At 45.0% G+C, this 25,474-nt stretch overlaps 1 protein-coding gene across 7 annotated transcripts in view; it reads left to right on the top strand.

Annotated features, from left to right (window-relative positions):
- Nucleotides 1–25,474, top strand: part of LOC134224959 (myosin-IIIb-like) — a 411,175-nt gene that overhangs the window by 360,412 nt on the left and 25,289 nt on the right. For 3 of the 7 annotated variants that reach the window (XM_062704650.1, XM_062704649.1, XM_062704648.1), the window contains 8 exons: nt 11,862–12,012; nt 12,071–12,363; nt 12,423–12,697; nt 12,758–12,923; nt 13,012–13,276; nt 13,337–13,997; nt 14,094–14,177; nt 21,439–21,618. In XM_062704650.1, the coding sequence (XP_062560634.1) occupies nt 11,862–12,012; nt 12,071–12,363; nt 12,423–12,697; nt 12,758–12,923; nt 13,012–13,276; nt 13,337–13,997; nt 14,094–14,177; nt 21,439–21,618 (2,075 nt within the window). Of the gene's footprint in view, nt 1–11,861; nt 12,013–12,070; nt 12,364–12,422; nt 12,698–12,757; nt 12,924–13,011; nt 13,277–13,336; nt 13,998–14,093; nt 14,178–21,438; nt 21,619–22,140; nt 22,482–25,474 lie in introns of all 7 variants that reach the window. The other 4 variants (XR_009983120.1, XM_062704652.1, XM_062704654.1 and 1 more) reach the window with 4 other exon arrangements.

Raw genomic sequence — 25,474 nt, 5'->3', positions numbered from 1 at the left:
CACTTGATACGGGAATTCTGTCGGATTGAGTGTTATTAAAATCAACATATTGGTATCGATTTGATAGGTAAGACCTTATCAGGTTCACGGAGAATGAATCTAACTTGAAATTTTCTTGTAATTTTTTGCATAGTAGACGATGATTAATTGAGTCGAAAGCTTTACTGAAATCCAAAAGAACCATGACCGTAATCATTTTACTGTCTAGAGCTTCTCTAATATTATTTTCAATTTTCGTTAATGCAGTGATAGTACTACATGTTTTACGGTAGCCTGATTGCAGAGGGCACAATAAGTTATTACGGGTAAGATAAAGATTTAACTGTTTTGAGATAATGGATTCAAACACTTTCGAGAGAGCGCATAGTATGCTTATCGGACGATAGTCATTATCGGTAGCAGGAGTTTCAATTTTAGCTGTTGGTATAATCCTTGCTATTTTCCAATCTACGGGGAACACAGAAGTAGTAATACAACAGTTAATATGAACTATTAATATGAACAAAATATTTTTTTCGTCACACTCGTTTTTCGTCCTCCCAATAAGTGACGTAAAAAAGGTTCGAGTGTACATGTTCTTCTCAGCGGCGCAGCCGAATTTTTTCAAATGTATACGTTTGAACGGACTTTTTTTCTTCTAACAAATTGAGGGAGCGATATGAAACCCTAAAATCAATTTATTGCACCGAGTATTGTCCACAGCACTTTACGCTCGAATACTCCGAAAGCTTTCCGATCAGCCTCATGTAACGTCTAGAGGCCGTACATACCTACCTCTCGCTTCTGATCTATTTTGTACCACGAGGAGGATGCCATCAGCGTACAAAAGATTGTGAACTCCGTCTGACGGAACGCTTTCATTGTATGCCATGGCCATCAGACTGTGTTCATTTATGGTAGGTAGCGACCTTTCAATCTAAAGGCATCTGTTACATTTTTCATTAAATTTGTCTAGGAACCTACCGTAACCTGTATAAGAACTGGGCATATGCGAAATTGCTAGATTCTTATACAAACATTGTATGAGAGCCTACGATTTTGCAAGCTTTTCTTACAGGCTTTTCTTTTCTGTTTGGGAGCTTCTATTTGTTGTATAACAATCTTTTCGCATATGCCCTGTTCTTGTACAGGTTTTGATAGTTCTTACAAAGAATTGTTAGAAAATCTAAAAGTCGCCGGTAGGGTGTAAGAAATTGGTAGCCAAATCTCTCGTGTTTTGTTAGAATACTCAACCCATATTTAATGTTTCAATATTAGTGACCTATTTTAAAAAAGTGATCGGAATCGCTGATTTGCAGCCATAATTAGCTGCATTTGGTTTTAATGCCCTCTGAGAGATCCAAAGAAAGACGTAGTGGTAGTCCCTAGGCGCAACTTTGAGAAACTTGTTTTTTGAGTGGAACAGCGCTAGTAGTCGACCAGTATAGCATTTAAGGCTCTAAACATCAAACACCTAAAGCGTCGCTTTATCTTGCATCATAGCAAGCGCATGGGCAGCAGGGACTATGTCCAAGGGCTTGACGATCTCTCCCATTTGCGAGTTATGGCGCCTGTCTAGGATGTGGTGAGGTTTGGCAGTGGGTCCTGTTAAACCTCTATAAAAAGCTGCATGTATCCGCAAGAGCCTACGACCGTGTGCCGCTCAAAGCGCACAAGCCCAAGTCCTGGTGTTAGGTGGGACGCTAAACAGCCCTGACATGACAGCCCTCCGACGAGACAGGAGGTTTGCGCAGGCCCAATAAGCCGCCTTTAAAAACAACCATTACGAACGACATAGAAGATAATACGACTCGATACAATCAGCAACGACCTAGGCAACGAATAAAGGATTACGATTGGAAGCTTGGAACATGGAACTGCAAGTCGCTAGGCTTCGCAGGTTGTGACAGGATAATCTACGATGAATTACATCCCCGCAACTTCGACGTCGTAGCGCTGCAGAAAATCTGCTGGACAGGACAGAAAGTGTGGAAAAGCAGGCATCGAGCGGCTACCTTCTACCAAAGCTGTGGCACCACCAACGAGCTGGGAACCGGCTTCATAGTGCTGGGAAAGATGCGCCAACGCGTGATTGGGTGGCAGCCAATCAACGCAAGGCTGTGCAAGATGAGGATAAAAGGCCGTTTCTTCAACTATAGCATCATCAACGTGCACTGCCCACACGATGGGAGACCCGACGACGAGAAAGAAGCGTACTACGCACAGCTGGAGCAGACATACGATGGATGCCCACTGCGGGACGTCATAATCGTCATCGGTGACATGAACGCTCAGGTAGGAAGGGAGGAAATGTATAGACCGGTCAACGGACCAGATAGTCTGCATACCGTATCGAACGACAACGGCCAATGCTGCATAAACTTTGCAGCCTCCCGCGGAATGGTAGTCCGAAGCACTTTCTTCCCCCACAATATTCACAAGGCCACATGGAAATCACCTAATCAAGTAACGGAAAACCAAATCGACCACGTTCTAATCGACGGTAAATTCTTCTCCCACATCACGAACGTACGCACTTATCGAAGTGCGAATATTGAATCCGACCACTACATCGTTGCAGTATGTCTGCGCTCAAAACTCTCGACGGTGTACAACTCGCTTCGGAGTCGTCCGCCGCGGCTGAATATTGGCTGGAAGTGGCACTCCCAAGCAGCTAGAAGTGGCACTCCCAACGGAAGAGCAGCTAGGCGTAGCGTCTCTTGAAGATGGCTGGAGAGATATTCGATCCGCCATTGGAAGCACCGCAACCGCTACACTAGGCACGGTGGCTCCGGATCAGAGAAACGACTGGTATGACTGGTATATCCGGCGATTTTCCGGAGGAAAAAGCGCCAGCAGGAAGATCGAGACCGTAAAGAGACGGAGGAACTGTACCACGCTAATAACGCAAGAAAGTTCTATGACAAATTGAACCGTTCACGTAAGGGCCACGTGCCACAGCCCGATATGTGTAAGGACATAAATGGGAACCTTCTTACAAACGAGCGTGAGGTGATCCAAAGGTGGCGGCAGCACTACGAAGAGCACCTGAATGGCGATATGGCAGACAACGGTGGCGGTATGGCAATGAACCTAGGAGCACGCGCGCAGGACATGCGACTTCCGGTTACGAATCTCCAGGAAATCCAGGAGGAGATCGGCCGGCTGAAAAACAACAAAGCCCCTGGTGTTGACCAACTACCAGGAGAGCTGTTTGAACACGGTGGTGAGGCACTGGCTAGAGCGCTGCACTGGGTGATTACCAAGGTTTGGGGGGATGAGGTTCTGCCGCAGGAGTGGATGGAAGGTGTCGTGTTTCCCATCTACAAAAAGGGCGATAAGCTGGATTGTAGCAACTACCGCGCAATCACATTGCTGAACGCCGCCTACAAGGTACTCTCCTAAATATTATGCCGCCGACTAACACCAATTGCAAGAGAGTTCGTGGGGCAGTACCAGGCGGGATTTATGGGTGAACGCTCTACCACAGACCAGGTGTTCGCCATACGTCAGGTATTGCAGAAATGCCGCGAATACAACGTGCCCACACATCATCTATTTATCGACTTCAAAGCCGCATATGATACAATCGATCGGGAGTAACTATAGCAGCTAATGCACGAAAACGGATTTCCGGATAAACTGATACGGTTGATCAAGGCGACGATGTAGTGTTGGTAATGTAACAGCCATCCACGAATGCGGGTCGTCGGTATCGGGGGAGCTTCCGCCGCCGGGGGACTCCCCGTCGGAGTAGGGTAGATCCGCCGCCGGGGGACTATCTGAGTAGCTTGCGAGCACGTTGAGAGCTAAATGGCTCTAAAAATAGATGCGTTGCTGAATGGCACAAGGAAAAAAAAAAGTAAAGGGCTTAAGGGCCCACGCTTTTGTGTGCTTGCTGGCACCAATAAGGGAGCCAAAGGGCTCAGACGAATGACAAAACATCGAAGAGAGGCACTGTGAAAGGTGTTGTTTTGGGAGGAGTACTTTTAGTACTGCTTTTCCAACAGAAGTAATACTGGTAGTCCCGGGAAGAACAGGGCATCAGAAGAGAGGGTATCTAAAGTAACCTTCTGTTACTTGGGTGGGTTTAGTGGGTCCGGCGGTCTGGCCTTCTGCCAACCGCGCCAACCCCACTCCCTGAGTGATAATTTCAGGTGTCTGTATGCAGATTTGCCTTCATCCCTCTATAAAAAAAAAAAAAAAAAAAAAAAAAAAAAAAAAGGCGACGATGTGAATGTGATGTGCGTAGTTCGAGTTTCAGGAGCATTCTCGAGTCCCTTCGAAACGCGTAGACGCGTGGTGATAGTCTTTCGTGTCTGCTATTCACGTTCACTGGAGTAATACGAAGGGCAGGGATTGACACGAGTGGTATGATTTTCACGAAGTCCGTCCAGTTATTGGTTTCGCCGACGACATTGATATCATGGCACGTAACTTTGAGAGGATGGAGGAAGCCTACATCAGACTGAAAAGCGAAGCTAAACGGATTTGGCTAGTCATAGGAAGAGGCTCAAGAGAGGTCAGTGTAAGCCACCCAGTACGAGTTTCTATCGGTGTTGACGAAAAAGAAGGTGGTTGAAGAATTCGTGTACTTGGGCTCACTGGTGACCGCCGATAAAGATACCAACAGAGAAACTCGGAGACGCATAGTGGCTGGAAATCGTACATACTTTGGACTCCGCAAGTTGCTCCGATCGAATAGAGTTCGCCGCCGTACCAAACTGATTATCTACAAAACGCTTATTAGACCGGAAGTTCTCTACGGACACGAGACCTGGACGATGCTCGTGGAGGACCAACGCACACTGGGAGTTTTCGAAAGGAAAGTGTTGCGTACCATCTATGGTGGGGTGCAGATGGCGGACGGTACGTGGAGGAGGCGAATGAACCACGAGTTGCATCAGCTGTTGGGAGAACCATCCATCGTTCACACCGTGAAAATCGGACGACTGCGGTGGGCCAGGCACGTAGCCAGAATGTCGGACAATAACCCGGTGAAAATGGTTCTCGACAACGATCCGACGGGTACAAGAAGGCGAGGTGCGCAGCGGGCAAGGTGGATCGATCAGGTGGAAGATGACTTGCGGACCCTCCGTAGACTGCGTGGTTGGCGACGTGTAGCCATGGACCGAGCTGAATGGAGAAGGCTTTTATGTGCAGCACAGGCCACACCGGCCTTAGTCTGGTAATAAATAAATAGCAAGCGCATCTTAGTGAGGCGCAATCAGTAAACATAACAAATCACAATCTCATTCGTTAGTGACATTCACCTACCTCAATTTATGGTACCTAGTAGAGTAACAGTTGATTCAAAAGTATAAGATTGCTAATGTCGTTACTGTTCGTGTGGCTAACATGTAGGTTACTTCGACCTGGCAGCCAAAGTACCGGTACTACAAGTGTCAAACCAATGTTGGTGATGAAACCAAACATGCACTACAACATGATGCATTAATTATGGCCAACTGAAGCTTGTTGAAGCATAATTTGGCAAAATAATTTAATTGATTACAGCGCCACTAGCGTTCTAGTACTTATGCTTCTACTAGGGTAACGAAGTTTCATTTGGATTAGAATTAGAATCAACAGGAATCAACTGTTTCAGGATTCTATTGACCGGTACTGCACTTATTCCGCTTTGGCCATTTGTGGACCGGGTATTGCTCCCAATTCATCTACGGGCCCCAAGCTTTGAGGTCCAAATAGTTGCCAACGTGAAGCGGATTATAAAATATAGTTTAGGTCCAATCCCAAGTAACATTTTAAGTTTTATTCCGCTCTAAGAATGGTTTTCAAGATCAATTTATAAGATCTAACAATAAAACCGAGTAATACACGGCAAACTTCTGATGACCACTATAAGAGTAAGATATTGCCAAGTGGCTCTCTCCAGATAACCACTATAAACCTATTATAAGAGCATTTAGAAACCCTTTTTAAACCACCCGCAATAAAGGGAATTTGGCTGCGGCAGCTGTCAAAATGTTGCTTTTAAAAAAAGAGAAACAAATCTTTGCAGAAAAAAAAACAAAATGGATTGTTGATGAAAATTATGATGACGACAACAAAAAAATATTTTATTTCAGGTTGTTTTTTCGATTCAGTACCATTGAAAAGAAGTGCGCTTCCGATTTTATGGTCAAATGTTGTGAAAAAAATAAGGTTGAACACCACGCACCGGCCATATTACGTAGTTCAGGGAAATAAATCGAAAATATTGATTGCCACAACATCTAGGATGTCCACTAAATCGATTAGTATTTTTGCCCTAACTATTAATTTATAAAATTATTCACCGGAAAAAGTATACCAAGTGGTTAAAATTTCGTTAAATCATGCATTTCAGTGATATATTTCACTGATTGCGAAATGCTTTTCCCTTTTCAATATGGCCATCGTGGAATTTGATCAGAAAAAAATTAATTGCATATTATTCGGCAACTCGGCCGTACGAAAACCATTTTTTTGTTAAATATCTTGGCTGTGCATATGCACAGCATATGTTTCGAAATGGACAAATTGATATGAAATTTGCGAAAAAGAATCCACGTGTCTTGGAGGGACTCAGAACCCTCAACCTCCTACTCTCTAGATAGGCGTGATAACCCCTACACAACAAGACCACTTAAAGGTCACGTTTGCGGAAAAGCCATCAGAATCCGAGTACCAACCTCCACCGCGGTTAGCTCTCTTTTTGCAAATTGAATATCTTTCGGATGCTTGATTTGTCCAATCTCCACATGTGCTTTACTATTGTATACCCACAGCCAAGCAGTGCACATTGTTTATTAAACGAGAGGATCGCACTCCATGCCGCCCAGTAACTGTCTGGGCGGGACGGTATAGAATGCGAATTCAATCGCACTCTGCTGTGCCAAAGGCTTGCTTGGCTAAAGCATTTGATGAGTTTGATTGCCTTAACGTAAGCGGTCGCGTGTACTCAGACGACTAATGACGGTGAAAGACCGACACTTGATTACAATTAATTGCATATTATTCGGCAACTCGGCCGTACGAAAACCATTTTTTTGTTAAATATCTTGGCTGTGCATATGTACACGCGACCGCTTACGTTAAGGCAATCAAACTCATCAAATGCTTTAGCCAAGCAAGCCTTTGGCACAGCAGAGTGCGATTGAATTCGCATTCTATACCGTCCCGCCCAGACAGTTACTGGGCGGCATGGAGTGCGATCCTCTCGTTTAATAAACAATGTGCACTCGCTTGGCTGTGGGTATACAATAGTAAAGCACATGTGGAGATTGGACAAATCAAGCATCCGAAAGATATTCAATTTGCAAAAGAGAGCTAACCGCGGTGGAGGTTGGTACTGGATTCTGATGGCTTCTCCGCAAACGTGACCTTTAAGTGGTCTTGTTGTGTAGGGGTTATCACGCCTATCTAGAGAGTAGGAGGTTGAGGGTTCGAGTCCCTCCAAGACACGTGGATTCTTTTTCGCAAATTTCATATCAATTTGTCCATTTCGAAACATATGCTGTGCATATGCACAGCCAAGATATTTAACAAAAAAAAGAAAAAAATTGCTTTTATAAAACACCGTCATAAACTCTTCGCAATACAAACATTCTTATGGGGGTAATTCATTTGACCACATTATGACCAAAGATTGTAGCTTTATTCGAGCGTTGAAAATTGGATTTATTACGCTCTTCATCACTACCATAGATCTGTTCATATGGTCAATAGGCATTTGACGTTTGAAGATTTTTTCAGCAGGTTTATGAGATGTTTATTGATAGCAATAATGGCGCCAATAAAACTGACCAATCAGCTTGGTGATTGCTGTCATAAGTCCGCAATAAGAATTAGATAAATCCAAGAAGCATGGAAATTGTTACTTGGGATGGGCACTTAGGGAACGTCCACAAATTACGTAACGCTTAGAGGGGGGAGGGGGGGTTGAGTGAAGTGTGACGATCCATACAAAATTTTCAGAAGCTTCATACAAAAAGTGTGACATAGGGGGAAGGGGGGGGGTTGAAAAAGTACAATTTTTGCGTTACGTAATTAATGGATCTTCCCTTATTGGACACCACGGAGAAATTGTATGACAGTTCGTTGGCAGAACGGTACGGTCAGAACGGGATGAACATCACGGTGCTAATAGAACGAATTTTTCGATGCAGACGAGCCAGAGCGAACTATGTCATGTTGAGCCAGTTGAACAAATACTCATGTAGATTTCTTACTTACTACGTCAGCGAAAGGGTTATGTACACAAAATCTCAAGCAATTAAACAAAAAGTGTCTTGGTGTGTGCTCCAGCCATTCGAAAATGCTAATTTTTGCCATATATGTTTGTAGCAGAACACGTAAATTGCTTTGCAGAATAAAATTGAAGAAACATTAACATCAACACTGATCAGAAAAGTGTTAATCAAGGCGGTGCTCAAACATTGAACACGAAAACTTATAACAACAAGATGCAAAGTGTTGTCGATGTGCACACGCTGAATGTCTATATCTTCCCTGATAGTAAGGTCAGCCCCGTATTGCCAGTAATGAACGCTGTTGGTTTCCAGGAATAACGTACAGTTCCTGCCGATGAAATTTGTTGGGACAATGGTTTGAATCACTTTTCGGTTCCTGGAGTACCACGACGTATGGTTCGAAATGGGCGATAGGGGGCTTCAATTAACTGATGTCGGCCCTCAAACTACGCAGATTTCCTGCAGAGTGAAAACACCGTTAGGGCGACTATAGGTGATGAAATATGTGACGGAAGACGGTGTGGATGTCGTTCATCTTGGCTGATCAGCTGTGGAAAAAGCAGGTACCATATAATCTCTGGAAATGTGTATTCAAAACTGAAACTTGCCTGTGGGACACCAGCCGATGTCGAAACAATTAGGGTAATACGATACAATATGCTTCCCCCCCCTTACTTCAATAACTGATTACATTTCAACTCAAATTATGCAAACTTAGTGTAATTTGGTAGTCTAAAAAGCGGTAAATGCATTACATGTGAGTTGTCATTTGAAAATATTACAGAGAACACGTAATAAAGTTTTTTTTTGAAAAGCCATAAAAATGGGTTTCAAAAAGTATCAGGCAAAAACGCCCCATCTTAATGTAGAGCACTGCATATACGTTTATTAGTATTTTATCTAGCTCATAATGAAGATGTTACAAACCCGAGCAGCGCAAGTCAGACAAAAATTGTTGCAGCAACTTAATTGTGATTAAATCCGGTCACATATGAGTTACAGTAACACAAGTGGAACATGTATGCTGCTAGGGAATCCCTATGTGATTGACATTAGAAAAACAACATAAGTCCATTTCATCAGGTTTGAATTACACTTCGATAGTTTTTATGCACTTTGGATGCAACTGCTGCTGGTAAGGTCATTTCTTCCGGCCTCCATGGGGCGATTTGATCAGTGAAACACATTTCCCAAAAAAACGCATATTTTTGAAGATGGGAGCAATTTATTATCATACTAGTCGACCCGGCAGACGTTGTCCTGCATAGTAGGCGTATATGTGCGTTCAGATCTGCCCATGCGAAGTTTCCATACGATTCCTAATTTTAGTTTTTCACGATTTACTCAATCTACTCATAATTTTCGCATGTGGACATATCATATAAACCCGTCGGACACTATAAGAAACATATCTGCTGAAGGAATGTGGAAAATCCATCCAGCCATTTTCGAGTTATGTGAATACGAACACAGACCATTTTATTTTTATATCTACAGATTTATCAACTGAGGGCTCCAGTGCAAGTTTTGCGGACAGTATACCAGCGTCGCTCCATAATGTTTAACAAACAAACATTGAAAGTTACATTACAAAGTTACATACACTAATGTTATTGTAGTTCAGCAAATGGAACAAGTTGGTGATGGTAGTAGTGGAACGTAGTGACTTACTGTGCAGTTAACTTCATACTCTTCACCACCCACCCATCATCTTGTTAATGATGCTGGAGCAAATGAGGCTAGTGCAGTTTACCTCAACCCATTTGGCAGTCCACCAATTCTCCACTAGACAGGGCAATTAATTTCTAGTACTGGGGATGATCCAAACTTTCAAATCAAAACGTTGGCAATGATTTAAAATGATCATCATTTTCATGTCACTGGAAATCGAAAATTCACACAATGTTCCACTGTGTTGCAAAGACGACGCAGGTTTTATGAAAAGGGCTCCGACCGAAGTTATGCGAGAGCGGCGTGTGTCCGGTTCGGAGCTGGGAGATGATTTGCTGTTCTTGCAGGTTGGGTAGGTCTGTCCATGCCGTTGTGATCTATTTAATTTTCTGAAGGTATCCGGAAGTGGTGACAAACCAGGAAATTTCCTAGTTTTCTTTTGCGGTTTTCCTTATCCAGGTTTTGACGTCACTCAACGGTACGAATGGTGTGAAATGCTTGCCCTGACTCCATCAAGGAGATTTGCCATGATTGGTGCAGGCACTCCGCAGTGCCCCGGAATCTAAGTTGCTTTGGATCCGGGGGAGTTTGGCAGAAGGCAGGTCGTACGGTTTATACTATCACAAATATTGCCCTCCGCTGCCTTTGAATCGACTTCTATAAAAAACTTATTTCATGCTTGCCGGAACCAGGGCTGACAATAGTCATTCTCGTCGTATGAAGAAAGCGAAAAAAATTTAGTCTTCGTCATAACATTGCACGACGCAACACCTATTCGTTTTCTTCACGCCGCATGCGTACCACGACGATAGTCGCGCAGCCAAAAGTTATGACGATTTTCGTCGTCACTTCTTCACACAATTGATTGCACGTCATTATAGACGGACTGGCTAAAAACATAATAGCGTCTCAAATAAACAAATAGTAGGAAATTTGGTAACATGAATGTATCGATAACATTCATAGCGCTTTCATACGTTGCTTAAAATTCATTATTACAAAGAATTAGTAAAAATCTTCGCATGGCAGCTGCCACTTGAAGAATAACGGTATGAAGTCTTCGTTCTTCGATGTCGTCAGGACGATTTGGTTACACGACGAAAGCTAACGTCGTGCGCGTCATTGACGATGTGTAGAGTAGCAATGAAGATAATGCAACTCATCGCTACTGTGGCATTTCGTGCTATGACGATGACGATTGTCAGCCCTGGCCGGAACTATCAAATCTATACTTTCGTCTCTAATTCTATCATGAACATGTACGTCTAAGTTTGGAAGATGATGTTAGCATTTCCATATTAATGTTTATATTCACCTGCTTTAGGATAATAAATGTTATTAGTCAAATAATGATTAATATAATATAATTAATATAATTGAATAATATTATTAACATCGCCATTATAAGGGAAATGCTTAAGTTGGAATTTATGTTTACCACACATACACGCAATGATTGCATTATTGTATCTATTAGTGTTCAGATTCAAATGGAGCATCCTTCACTTCCACTTAGGTTTTGTCGGTGAGCGTTTTCCGTTTGAGTAGTTTTGCAACAACATCTTCTCAGATTTTTCGTTAAAGATTTTTGTTCACTTTTTGCTCCGAACAAAAATGAAATATTCATTCTTTATGCCGTTTGTTATGGATAATGTGACCAGCAAGCGTCCTGCGAAACGCGGGACGCCTATCTGGATTGCGTCACTGGCTTGAAAATGGATCCTCCAAAAGTGCATTTCGCATAGATTTTGGCCCAAAAAAATTGGAAAAATATTTGTAAGGCTGTATGAATTGTAATAAATTTGTAAAACGAAGTTGAAAAATGCAGCGTCCCGCGAAACGCGGGACGTCTGGTCACATTAGTTATGGATATCATATTACCAATCATCCTTGGTGATGCGACTATGCTCAGCATCTCATGTGGAAATTACTGAAGCAAAATATATTTCTAAACTACATATGTATTATTTTTTCCAGGAATATATGGCCGAAGGGATACCCGTGGATTTGGTGGAATTCGCCGACAACCGTCCTGTGTTGGATATGCTTCTTAGTCGGCCACTTGGACTGCTTGCTCTCCTAGACGAAGAATCCCGTTTTCCGCGATCCAACGATCGTTCTCTAATTGGTAAGGTCATCTCCGTAAATCTTTGTAATTTATTTTGCCCATTTATTTCTCCTTGCAGAGAAATTCCACAACAACGTTAAGTCCAAGTTCTACCAGCGACCCAAATCGGACGCTGTGTGCTTTGCGGTGCACCACTTTGCCGGTCGCGTCGTATACCAGGCGGACGGCTTTCTGGAGAAGAATCGCAACTTCCTGCCGGCGGAAATCATTCAACTGATCCGCCAAAGTCAGTACGACATGATCCGGTTCCTGTTCCAGTGCCCGATAACCAAAACCGGCAACCTGTACTCAGCCATCCAGGACACCGGATCGCGCCAGAATGTTTCAAGTTTTATCAAGGTTGATACAAAGGTGAGTTGGATTTGTTCGAAAGCCAGTTTCGGCACTGAATTATTCATCACCCTTCGCAGGAAAAGTTCAACTCACGCGGACTGGCTTCGCAATCGCGGGCTCAGCAAACGGTGGCCACCTACTTCCGGTACTCGCTGATGGATCTGCTGCAGAAGATGGTCACCGGGACGCCGCAGTTCATCCGGTGCATCAAACCGAACGACATGAAGGCTGCGAAGAGCTTCGAACCGGTCAAGGTGCTGAAGCAGCTGCGCTACACCGGCGTGCTGGAAACCATTCGGATCCGTCAGCACGGGTTCAGCCATCGGTTGGCGTTCGCTGAGTTCCTGAAGAGGTTGGTTTCGGCTTGATCCGCTAGGTTTGCGAACGATCATAATTTTATTTTGCTTCGTAGATACTATTTCCTCGGTTACGGGTTCGAGGAACGTGTCATCGCAAGCCGAGAATCGTGTCGTTTACTTTTAGTGCGTCTAAAAATGGATGGATGGGCACTCGGGAAATCCAAGGTGTTCCTCAAGTACTACCATTTTGAGTATCTTTCGAAGCTGTACGAGGAGCACGTAAGTACAATGACCTGAAAATGAGTCATGATTAATCGGATAAATTGATTTAGTGAAACACGCAACTCATATCAATCATTATCTTTAGGTCCGTAAAATCATTCTGGTGCAGGCCTGCGTACGTCGTTGGTTAGCCAAGGCATTCATCAAGCGCGAAAAACAGTTGGCGGCGCAACGAGAGGCGCTCAGCGCCGTTACTCTCCAGAAGCACGTCCGTGGTTGGTTAACACGTCGGCGTATGAACAAGCTGCTAAAGGAGAAGCAGGAGAAGGAACGTATCGAGCGAGAACGGATTGAAAAGGAGCGCGAGCGTCTCGAAAAAGAGCGGATCGCTAGAGAGAAGAAGAACAATGGTAAGACGTTTTACTTCTTTTGGTTTGTCATGTTTCGATAGGAAGTTTATTAAATTGCAGAACAAAACAAAGCAAAACAAGCATTCGCCAGAGCCAAATTCATTCACCAGATGGCTAATAATGAGTTCATCAAGCCTTCAGAAAAGCGTACAGTAGACGTTAACAACAAAGAGAACGAGAAGGCAGCCATCGTTATTCAGAGCTACTACCGAGGCTACACAATTCGCAAAATGAAGCTTACTCCAGAAGTAGAGGCCAAGACCAAATACATCCTGGGCATCGCCAAGAATCGTGTCGAAGCACAACGCATGATGCAGAAGGAAGGTTTCTCCAAAGAGGACGCGGCTCGTATAATCCAGCGCTATTACCGAACCCACAAGAGCAAAAACAACAACGTCAGCAACAAGGAAAGCAGAAACAAAGGTCCGGCACCTCAGCCCACGAAGCCCCTCTCGGCTAAAGATCAACAGGTTGACCTCATAGCCTTCTCGCAGAACGTCCACATGATGAACCAGGAGATACACAAGAACCTGCGCGCCACCAAGAACGGAATCCCACTGGATGCCATAGAGAAACTCCCCAATGATTACAAACGGCCGCCAGGCTTTGTGCTGGTACCGGGACTGCTGGGAACGGTCCCCGGCGGCGAGTTCACCAAGTACAGCTCGTTCCGCAGCTCTGGAGATTGCGACCACGAAATGACGAAGGAGTTAATTCAAAGGTAGGTTCTATTTTCGCAGCTCAACTCTAACATTTGCTCAATCGAATAAATCAAAAAGTACTTCTACCACTCAATCTCGCTGCCGGAACATAAAAGCCCGACCTTGTCCAGCGAATTTGAGGATGTATCCCCGTGGGACATGCCCTTCTACGAGCTGGAACGGAATCTCCGCTCGCAAAGGTTTTTACATCTGCTTCTGGTTCTGCTGCTAGCGTTCATGCTGTTTGCCTGGTTTTTCCTCTTCACCTATAGCGGGGGTTGATGGGCAGGATGGTGTGAGTGAGACGATGGCGTGTGAAAGGAAGAGGAGCGCGTCCGGTTGTCGATCCTTGCTAGCTGCCCTTTAACCGTTCTTACTAATTTTTTTTTCGTATGCTAGTTTTGCAGTAGCGGATGAAGCTCGTTAAATTTAATTTATGCTTTGAAAAGGAAAGGGAGGAAGAACCAGTTGAATCCCCACAGGACTAGCAACGTTGAATGTTGTCTTTTCTGGAACGGTAAACATTTGATCTTTTTTCGGGCGTAGTTGACCGTAACCACTGCTGCTGGGTTTGAGAGGGTTTGAGAGGTTTTTCCTTATCGTTACAGTGCTGTCCAGCTAAGGGGACATAAGCAAGAAGGATTTGCTGAAAAACTAAAACACATGCTAAATTATCGAAATTAACATGCTTAACCATTTACAAGGTTATTGATAAAATGTTTAGTACAAAAGTTGAACAAATCGAAAATATGCAAAAGAATATCATTGATATAAGTTTTGAAAAGAAAAAAATCTCCCAATGCGGCCATGTCTCATGCCCCGAATTAAACTCATACTAAATTGAATGTTATAGTGCAATGATTTTAGGAGAAAACTATTCGTAGGATTGGATCTATTAACAACCAGAACCCAATCCAGAATTGTCCGAATTCAATTCACAAAATTTACACAAATCCAATCCAAATCCAATCCAATTCAAATCGAATCCAAATCCAATCCGAATCCAATCCAAATTCAATCCAAATCCAATCCAAATCCAATCCAAATCCAATCCAAATCCAATCCATATCCAAATCCAATCCAAATCGAAACCAAATCCAATCCAAATCCAATCCAAATTCAATCCAAATTCAATCCAAATCCAATCCAAATCCAATCCAAATCCAATCCAAATTCAATCCAAATCCAATCCAAATCAATCAAATCAATCCAGATCCATCCAAATCCAATCGATCAGTCAGATCCAATCAACCAATCCAAATCCAATCCAAATCAGTCCAAGTCAAATCAGTCAAATCAATCCAAATCAATCCAAATCAATCCAGTCGATCAATCAAATCCAGTCAGTCAGATCCAGTCAGGTCAATCCAAATCCAGTCCAGGTCAAGTCCAGTCCAATCAGTCAGATCCAGTCAAGTCGGTCCAGATCAGTCCAGATCCAGTCAGATCCAGTCCAAGTCAATCCAGATCCAGTCCAAATCCAGTCCAAGATCCAGTCCAGGTCCAGTCCAGATCAGTCCAGGTCAGTCCAGATCCAGTCAGATCCAGTCAGTCAGTCCAGTCAGTCCAGATCGATCCAGATCAGTCAAGTCAGTCAAGGTCGATCAAGATCAGTCCAGAGTCAGTCAAGATCCAGTCAGGTCGATCCAGGTCAGTCAATCAGAGTCAGTCCAGTCGATCCAATCCAGATCAAGTCAGTCAGATCGGTCAGATCAGTCCAGATCCAGTCAGGTCGATCAAATCAGATCCAAATCCAGTCAGATCAGTCCAAATCAGTCAGGTCAGTCCAAATCCAGTCCAGGTCAGATCAGTCCAGTCAGTCAGATCGGTCAAGTCCAGTCCAGATCCAGTCAAATCAGTCCAGATCCAGTCCAGATCCAGTCAAGATCAGTCCAGATCAGTCCAGATCAGTCCAAGATCCAGTCCAATCAGTCAGATCCAGTCAAGATCCAGTCAGGTCAGTCAAAGTCCAGTCCGATCCAGTCCAAAGATCCAGTCAGATCAGTCCAGATCCAGTCAAGATCCAGTCAGGTCAGTCCAGATCGATCAAAATCAGTCCAGTCAGATCCAGTCCAAGTCAGTCCAAGTCAGTCCAGGATCAGTCAGATCCAGTCCAAGTCAATCCAAGTCGATCCAGATCCAGTCAGGTCGGTCAGATCCAGTCAGTCCAGTCAGTCCAGTCAGATCCAGTCCAGATCCAGTCAGATCAAGTCAGATCGATCCAGGTCAGATCAAGTCAGATCCAGTCCAGATCCAGTCCAAGTCAGTCCAGGTCAGTCCAAGTCAGGTCAGTCAGTCAGTCAGTCAGAGTCCAGTCAGATCCAGTCCAGATCCAGTCCAGATCCAGTCCAGGTCAGTCAGATCCAGTCCAGATCAGTCAGTCAAGTCAGTCGATCCAGTCCAGATCCAGTCCAAGGTCAGTCCAAGTCGGTCCAAGATCCAGTCAAATCGAGTCAGGTCCAGTCCAGATCCAGTCGATCCAGTCAGATCGATCCAGATCCAGTCAGATCCAGTCCAGGTCGGTCAGATCCAGTCCAAGTCAGATCCAGGTCCAGTCCAGATCCAGTCAGATCCAGTCCAGATCAGTCAGGTCAGTCCAGATCCAGTCCAGATCGGTCCAAGATCGGTCAGATCGATCCAGATCCAGTCCAAGATCCAGTCCAGGTCCAGTCCAGATCCAGTCCAGATCCAGTCAAGTCAGTCCAGTCAAGTCAGATCCAGTCCAGATCAGTCCAGATCCAGTCCAAGATCCAGTCCAGGTCAGTCCAGGTCAATCGGTCAGATCCAGTCCGATCCAGTCAGATCCAGTCAGATCAGTCCAGATCGAGTCCAAGTCAGTCCGATCCGGTCAGGTCAGTCAAGTCAGTCCAGATCCAGTCAGGTCGATCCAGATCCAGTCCAGATCAGTCAAGTCCGATCAGATCGATCCAAGATCAGTCCAGATCCAGTCAAGATCTGATCCAAGTCCAGTCCAGGTCAAGTCCAGATCGATCCAAGATCCAGTCCAGATCAGTCCAAGTCAGTCCCAGGTCAGTCAGATCCAGTCCAAATCAATCCAAATCCAGTCAGGTCAGTCGGTCAGATCCAGTCCAGATCAGTCAGGTCCAGTCAGATCCAGTCCAAGTCCAGTCAGATCCAGTCAGGTCAGTCAAGTCCAGTCCAGATCCAGTCCAGATCGATCCAGGTCAGTCAGGTCCAGTCAGATCAGTCCAAATTCCAGTCAGGTCGAGTCAGATCGGTCAGGTCAGTCAGATCCAGTCCAGATCGGTCAGATCCAGTCGGTCAGTCAGATCCAGTCAGGTCAGTCAGAGTCAAGTCCAGTCAGTCAGATCCAGTCAGGATCAAGTCCAGATCCAGGTCAGTCAGATCCAGTCAGGTCAGTCCAGATCCGTCAAATCCAGTCCAGTCAGATCAGTCCAGATCAGTCAGGTCAGTCAGGTCAAAATCCAGATCCAGTCCAGGTCAAATCCAGTCAGGTCAGTCAGATCAGTCAGTCCAGAGTCAGTCCAAGTCAGTATCAGTCAAATCGATCAGGTCAGTCCAGGTCAGTCCAGTCCAGTCAGGTCGAGTCAGTCAGTCCAGTCAGTCAGTCGATCCAAGTCAGTCCAGATCCAATCCAGATCAGTCAGTCATCAGGTCAGATCGGTCCAAATTCAGTCCAAATCCAGTCCAGATCAGTCAATCAAATCCAGTCAGTCCAGTCAGTCAGTCGAATCCAGTCAGTCCAGATCCAGTCCAGGTCAGTCCAGATCCAGTCCAAGATCAGTCCAGATCAGTCAGGTCAGTCAGGTCCAGTCCAGTCAGTCAGATCGGTCCAGATCCAGTCAGATCCAGTCCAGGTCAGTCAGGTCCAAGTCAAGTCCAGTCAGGTCAGTCCAGATCCAGTCCAGATCAGTCAGATCCAGTCAGATCCAGTCCAGGTCAGTCCAGATCCAGTCAGATCAGTCCAGATCCAGTCAAATCCAGTCCAGATCCAGTCAAGTCAGTCAAATCAGTCAGTCCAGATCCAGTCAGGTCGGTCAGGTCCAGTCCAGATCCAGTCAGATCCAGTCCAGGTCAGTCCAGATCCAGTCAAGATCCAGTCCAAATCGGTCAATCAGATCCAGTCAGATCCAGTCCAAGTCAGTCCAAATCCAGTCAGATCAAGTCAGGTCAGTCCAGATCCAGTCGATCAATCCAAGTCGATCCAGTCAAATCAGTCGATCCAGTCAGTCCAGGTCAGGTCAATCAGTCCAGTCAGATCCAGTCAGGTCAATCAAGTCAGTCAGTCAAATCCAAGTCCAATCCAGTCAGTCAGATCCAGTCGAGTCAGTCAAATCCAGTCAGTCAGGTCAGTCCAGGTCCAGTCCGATCCAGTCCAGGTCCAGTCAGATCAGTCCGATCCAGTCAATCAGATCCAGTCGAGATCTAGTCCAGATCTAGTCCAAGTCAGTCGAGTCAGTCAGGTTCAGTCCAGATCCAGTCAAGTCCTGTCGATCAGTCCAGATCCAGTCAGATCCAGTCGATCCAGTCCAGATCAGTCCAGATCCAGTCCAGGTCAGTCCAGGTCAGTCCAAGTCCAGTCCAAATCAGTCAGATCCAGTCCCAGATCCAGTCAAGTCAGTCCAGTCAGTCCAGATCAGTCAGTCAGGTCAGTCCAGATCCAGTCAGATCAGTCAATCAGTCCAGTCCAGTCCAGATCCAGTCAGGTCAGTCAGATCCAGTCCAGATCAGTCCAGATCAGTCCAGATCCAGTCCAGATCCAGTCAGATCCAGTCAAGTCAGTCAGATCGGTCGATCCAGTCCAGATCAGTCCAAGTCAGTCAGGTCAGTCAGATCAGTCAGATCAGTCCAGTCAGTCAAGGTCAGTCAGGTCAGTCCAAGTCCAGTCAAGTCAGTCAGTCAAGTCCAAGATCCAGTCCAGATCCAGTCAAATCAGTCCAGGTCAGTCCAAATCCAGTCAGATCGGTCGATCGGTCAGTCGATCGGTCCAAGTCAAATCCAGTCAATCCAGATCCAGTCAGTCCAAATCAATCCGATCAGTCCAGATCCAGTCCAGATCCAGTCCAGGTCAGTCAGATCAGTCAGATCAAGTCCAGAGTCAGTCCAGTCAAATCCAGATCAGTCAGGTCAGTCAAATCCAGTCCAGATCAGTCCAGATCCAGTCAAGATCAGTCCAGGTCAGTCAGATCCAGTCCAGTCAGGTCAGTCGATCCAAGTCCAGTCAGGTCAGATCCAGTCCAGTCAAGTCAATCAGGTCAGTCAGATCAGTCCAGGTCAGTCCAGAATCAGTCCAAGTCAGTCCAGGTCAGTCAGATCCAGTCAAGATCCAGTCCAGTCAGTCCAGATCCAGTCCAGGTCAGTCCAGATCAGTCAGATCCAGTCCAGGTCATCCAGATCAGTCAGGTCCAGTCAGATCAGTCCAAGATCGAGTCCAGATCCAGTCAGATCAGTCCAAGATCCAGTCCAAATCAGTCAGGTCAGTCAGTCCAGATCCAGTCCGTCGGTCAGATCAGTCCAGATCAGTCCAGATCGGTCAGATCCAGTCAGATCCAGTCCAAGATCAGTCAGGTCAGTCAGATCCAGTCCAGGTCAGTCAAGATCCAGTCCCAGTCAGTCAGATCGGTCCAGATCCAGTCAGGTCAGTCCAGTCCAGTCAGTCCAGATCAGTCCAGGTCAGTCAGATCCAGTCCAGATCGGTCAGTCAGATCAGTCGGTCAAGGTCCAGTCCAAGATCCAGTCCAAGTCGGTCCAGATCGAGTCAGGTCCAGTCAGATCCAGTCCCAGTCAGTCAAGGTCAATCCCAGATCCAGTCCAGATCCAGATCGATCCAGTCAGATCCAGTCAGATCCAGTCAATCCAGATCCAGTCCAGGTCAGTCAGATCCAGTCAGATCCAGTCCAGATCCAGTCCAGATCAGTCAGATCCAGTCAAATCAGTCAAAGGATCCAGTCCAGGTCCAGTCCAGATCAGTCAGGCCAGTCAGTCGGTCAGGTCAGTCGATCCAGTCAGATCAGTCTAGTCCAGTCAGTCCAGTCCAAGGTCGATCAGTCAGTCAGTCAGATCCAGTCCAGATCAGTCAAGATCCAGTCCAAGTCAGTCGATCAGTCCAGTCGAAATCCAGTCAGATCCAGTCCAAAATCCACAGTCCAGATCCAGTCCAGGTCCAGTCAAGGTCAGTCCAGTCAATCCAGATCGGTCAGATCCAGTCAAATCGAGTCAGGTCAGTCCAAGATCGAGTTATCAGTCAGTCAGTCCAGATCCCAGGTCCAGTCGAGTCAGTCAGAGTCAGTCAGATCAGTCAAATCCAGTCAGATCAGTCCAGATCCAGTCGAAGTCAGTCCAGATCCAGTCCAAATCAGTCCAGGTCAGTCCAAATCCAGTCCAGATCCAGTCAGAAGTCAGTCCAGATCAGTCCAAGATCGGTCAGTCCAGGTCAGTCAAATCAGTCAAGTCAGTCAAGTCGATCCAAGTCCAGATCCAGTCCAAATCGGTCCAAATCAAGTCAAATCCAATCAGGTCAGTCCAGATCAATCAGATCAAGTCAGGTCCAGTCCAGGTCCAGATCCAGTCAGAGTCAGGTCAGATCAGTCCGAGTCCAGTCAATCAGATCCAGATCCTCAGATCGATCCAGATCGGTCCAAGTCAGTCCGATCCAAGTCCAGATCGATCCGATCGATCAATCCAGTCAAGTCAGTCAAATCCAGTCAGGTCAGTCAGGTCAGTCAGTCCAAATCGTCCAGTCCAGGTCGATCCAGTCCAGTCAAATCAATCCAAATCCAGTCAAATCCAATCCAAGTCAACCAAATCCAATCAAATCCAATCCAAATCGATCCAAATCAGTCAAGATCCAGTCAAGTCAGTCAAATCCAGTCGATCCAGTCGATCCAGTCAAATCGATCCACGTCAGTCCAAGTCAGTCCAAGATCCACATCCAGTCAGATCAAGTCCAAATCAGTCAAATCCAGTCAAATCCAAATCCAGGTCTATCAAAGTCAGTCCAAATCCGATCCAGTCCAGTCAAATCCAATTCAAATCCAATCCAATCCAAATCCAATTTAAATCTTATTTAAATTCATTCCAAATGCAATTTATATTCAATCCAAAAAATTTCCATTAATTCAATTCGAATTTTTTTTTTTCATTCACTTCTGGATTTTTTTATGTAAATAATTTTTGTTTTTCTGTTCTAAATTTTATTCTATTAAGAAATTTAAATTTAAATAGCTGCCTATTCTCCTATATTTTCCACATATGGAAAGAAAATTAAGTTTTAAGCATTTGGGTAGTGAATCAGGATCCAAATAGTTCTCCTACCATTTTTAGTTGCTATCCCTTCCAACTCTTCCGTTTTATCACCCACGTCGCGCTTCTCGTCCTGCAATGGCACTGAACGGTTCATTCCTAACAATTCAATTTTCCTAACATTTTCCTGCGTTCCATTTTCGTCCCACAAATCATTGCCCGCTGACGGCGACACAGGCAACGAAACCTCCAGCAGCAGCAACAGCAGCAGCGGGTCGACATCAATCGTAACGACATCATCGGGGACCGCAAGATGGAGCTGAGCGAGCGCAAGCAGCAGCTGTCGAGCAACTGGCACCAGGCATTCCAGGCCACCGAGACCGCCGTGCAGGACAATAAATTCAAGGGGATGATCAGGTAAGCTTGTGCTTGGCAGCGGCTAACTGAATTACACCGAACGTACCGACGTTGTTGACCGAGGCGAGGTTAGATCGGACATGCCCGATGGCTGCAGAATAGGGTGAAATCAATTTTGGGGTTTAAACGCGAATGCTTTTCTTTCTAAATTTTGTTTCGATTCCTATACACTTTATTGGCTGCACATATCATTACCTGTTTGACTTCATTGCTGTTAATAGAAGATAGGTACTAACAAAAACAAATCTGTTGCACCCTGATGCGGAGTAAACTTTTACGAAGCCATGCCAAGCGATGTTTATCTCTAAAACATGCTTCGGATTCAATTCACAATGGTGTAACCCCTTTGGGAATGAATTCGTCCGCCTCCTGTTCAATTCAATTTATACTCCCAAAAGTCAATAGCGTAATTTATTTCCTGCACAGGTTTGTGGGTTGATATTTGCTTTCTTGGTTTTATATTTTCACGCTGCACGATTGGATTTTGTTTGACATTGCTGACACACATTTACTTACTCGTAGCGCCCATATTGCACGAAGGGTCGATCTTTTCAATAATTTCAGTAACAACAATCACCGGACTAACAACAACTACAACAATAATAACAGAAATGATTACTAAACCTCGTCACGATTTTAAGGATTAAGAATTGCGCACTACTAATTGAATTATTTCTCCCTTTATACTAACCAACTAATCTGTTCTAACACATCTGTGGGTGGGATCGGAATTCGGATCAACGAAGGCCTGTCAACAACGCTCGAGCCTTACAGAACCAAGGTAGCCAACAGAAGCAGCAGTATCTCAATCATGATGAAATTGTCATTAGGAACAATTCATTTCTTTTCGCCAGGAAAAAGTGGTAAGCATTACATTATTATTTGTGTTGTGTCTGGTTTATAAATGTTTTGGTCATAAAATGAATATAAAATGTTAGTGAAGTATAAACAGAGTCGTCAGCAAGGATCCAATTTAGCTTCAGGCTTCCCACATTTAGAATTGTTTAAGCATATGCGGTATTTCGAAAAATTTCGTTTCAGGTGGTTCGAAACGAAATTCCGCGGAATTTCGCGGAATTTTAGCATGGCGAAATCACATTTCATGATTTCGTTTCGTTTCGTAAAATTACAAAAATTTCGCTAGAAAAAACTAGCTTCTAACGAAATTTAACGGAATTCCGCGGAATTTCGAAACAAATTTAAACTTAAACCATTATTTATATTATCAAAAAATTTGGCTGCGCCGCTAAGCAAAATCGTTAAGTTGTTTTCAAAACTTTAGGTTATACATTTTTTTCTATTAACGCTTACTACATAACCCCATTATTAGTCGACAAATATGTATGTAGTTTTCTTCTATAAAACGTCTTTAGTGTTTCCAAGTTTCAAATTTATATTTTGTGATATTTTTTACTATTTGTACAATATGAATGCGGAATCGATCGTGTTGCTGCTGGTCATGGGACGGCATCTTGTAGATGCTGATCACGCCAGCTAGTGTGGGAGAACGCGAAGTGATAAAACTAATGCCTTCAGCGAAGAGCACAGAATTATTTAGTGCGGGATCAATCGTATTGTAGAAGCTTATTAAACGAAGCACATTGAATTGTGTTGGATTGATTTAAAACACAGTTTTCGTCTTCATGATTTCAAAATAACTTTGATTACAATAAATATTCTGTCGCTTACCTAGGGGCTTCACATGAATTACCTTCTCTACTAACCAACGATTCCTTTCCCGTAGCGCTCACGGAGATGCAGAGCATTCCTCGGTATTTTGTAACAGCGGTTCTCAACCTGGGGTACATGTACCCCTGAGAGTTCTTTCGCCGGGCCCAGGGGGTCCCTCGGACAAAATGCTTAATGCGGATGAATAACAATTTTAATCCAAACTTATTGATAAAGTTTTGTATTTTTTTATTTCTAAACTTTGTCTTGTACATAATAGGGTAAAGGATGTATTTTGGACCACCTCTACGGGGGCTCTTATTTTGGACCACCAAGAGGAATTTGCACTTAGTGGTCCTTCGAACTGTTGGTCCAAAATACCACCCTTATCCTATGCATGGCGATCAGTAAATCATGGCCTATTGAATCCTGTCCTTCACAACCAGTACAATGGATGAAGAGATGTGGGATAAAAGATCAAAACAGCAAAACCTCGAATAAACAAATTTTAAAAATCTTCTATGCAATCTACCGGGTCAAAACAGAATGTTGAATAATATGTTAAGAATATGATTCTAGACTCTACAGATTCGAAAGACTCCATTTGAAAGACATGAAGACTTTTTCCCGAAAAGCCCAGTTGCTTCGTTGCAAGAGAATTGGAAGCATCCTTCTTCGCTTCTCGGAAGCCTCCTTGCAAGCAACTCGGAAGCCTCCTTTCATTTTGAGATGTTCAAAAACTTTCTTTTAAGAGACCCGGAAGCCAAGCTTTTTTTTTCTAGAAATTTCCTTTTATTTCTGCTTCTTTTAAAAGCCTCGGATCTTTTCAAGGTGCTCGGAAAGTATTTTTGAACAGGATCGACAGCCTCATTTCAAAAGGCTCGGAAGCCTACTCAAGAGGGATGGAAGCCTCCTTTCTAGAGGCCCGGAAATCTTCTTTAAAGCTTTCTTCTTTAAACTTTCTTTTTTTTCTTTTCTCCTTCTTTTAAAAGGCTCGGAAGGCCTCTTTCTAGAGCCTCGAAGCCCTCCTTTAAAAGGGTCGGAATTCTTCTTTCAAGATGCTTGGAACCGTAGTCTCGAAAGCCTCAGAAGCCTCCTTTCAAGAGGCTCGGAAGCCTCCTTTCAAGAGGCCCGGAAGCCTCCTTTCAAGAGGCTCAGCCTCCTTTCAAGAGGCTCAGGCCTCCTTTCAAGAGGCCCGGAAGCCTCCTTCAAGAGGCTCGGAAGCCTCCTTTCAAGAGGCTCAGCCTCCTTTCAAGAGGCCTCAGAGCCTCCTTCAAGAGGCCCGGAAGCCTCCTTTCAAGAGGCCTCAAGCCTCCTTCAAGAGGCTCAAGCCTCCTTCAAGAGGCTCAGGCCTCCTTTCAAGAGGCCTGGAAGCCTCCTTTCAAGAGGCCCGGAAGCCTCCTTTCAAGAGGCTCAAGCCTCCTTCAAGAGGCCTGGAAGCCTCCTTTCAAGAGGCTCGGAAGCCTCCTTCAAGAGGCTCAGAAGCCTCCTTCAAGAGGCCTGGAAGCCTCCTTCAAGAGGCCTCAAGCCTCCTTTCAAGAGGCTCAGCCTCCTTTCAAGAGGCCTCAAGCCTCCTTTCAAGAGGCCTCAGCCTCCTTTCAAGAGGCTCAGAAGCCTCCTTTCAAGAGGCCTCAGGCCTCCTTTCAAGAGGCTCCAAGCCTCCTTTCAAGAGGCCTGGAAGCCTCCTTTCAAGAGGCTCAGAAGCCTCCTTTCAAGAGGCTCAGGAAGCCTCCTTTCAAGAGGCTCCGGAAGCCTCCTTTCAAGATGCTCAAGCCTCCTTTCAAGAGGCTCAAGCCTCCCTTTCAAGAGGCTCAGAAGCCTCCTTTCAAGAGGCTCGAAGCCTCCTTTCAAGAGGCTCAGGCCTCCCTTTCAAGAGGCCTCAGCCTCCTTTCAAGAGGCTCGGAAGCCTCCTTCAAGAGGCCCCAGCCTCCTTCAAGAGGCTCCGGAAGCCTCCTTCAAGAGGCTCGGAAGCCTCCTTCAAGAGGCTCCTGGAAGCTCCTTCAAGAGGCTCAGAAGCCTCCTTTCAAGAGGCCCAGGCCTCCTTCAAGAGGCCCAGGCCTCCTTTCAAGAGGCCTGGAAGCCTCATTTCAAGAGGCTCAGAAGCCTCCTTCAAGAGGCTCCAGCCTCCTTTCAAGAGGCCTCAAGCCTCCTTTCAAGAGGCTCAGGCCTCCTTTCAAGAGGCCTGAAG

Source organism: Armigeres subalbatus, chromosome 3 (genome assembly GCF_024139115.2).
Source record: "Armigeres subalbatus isolate Guangzhou_Male chromosome 3, GZ_Asu_2, whole genome shotgun sequence".
Classification (NCBI taxonomy): Eukaryota; Metazoa; Arthropoda; class Insecta; order Diptera; family Culicidae; genus Armigeres; species Armigeres subalbatus.
The sequence above is the reverse complement of the archived record's forward strand: the minus strand, read 5'-3'. Positions and strand labels throughout refer to the sequence as shown.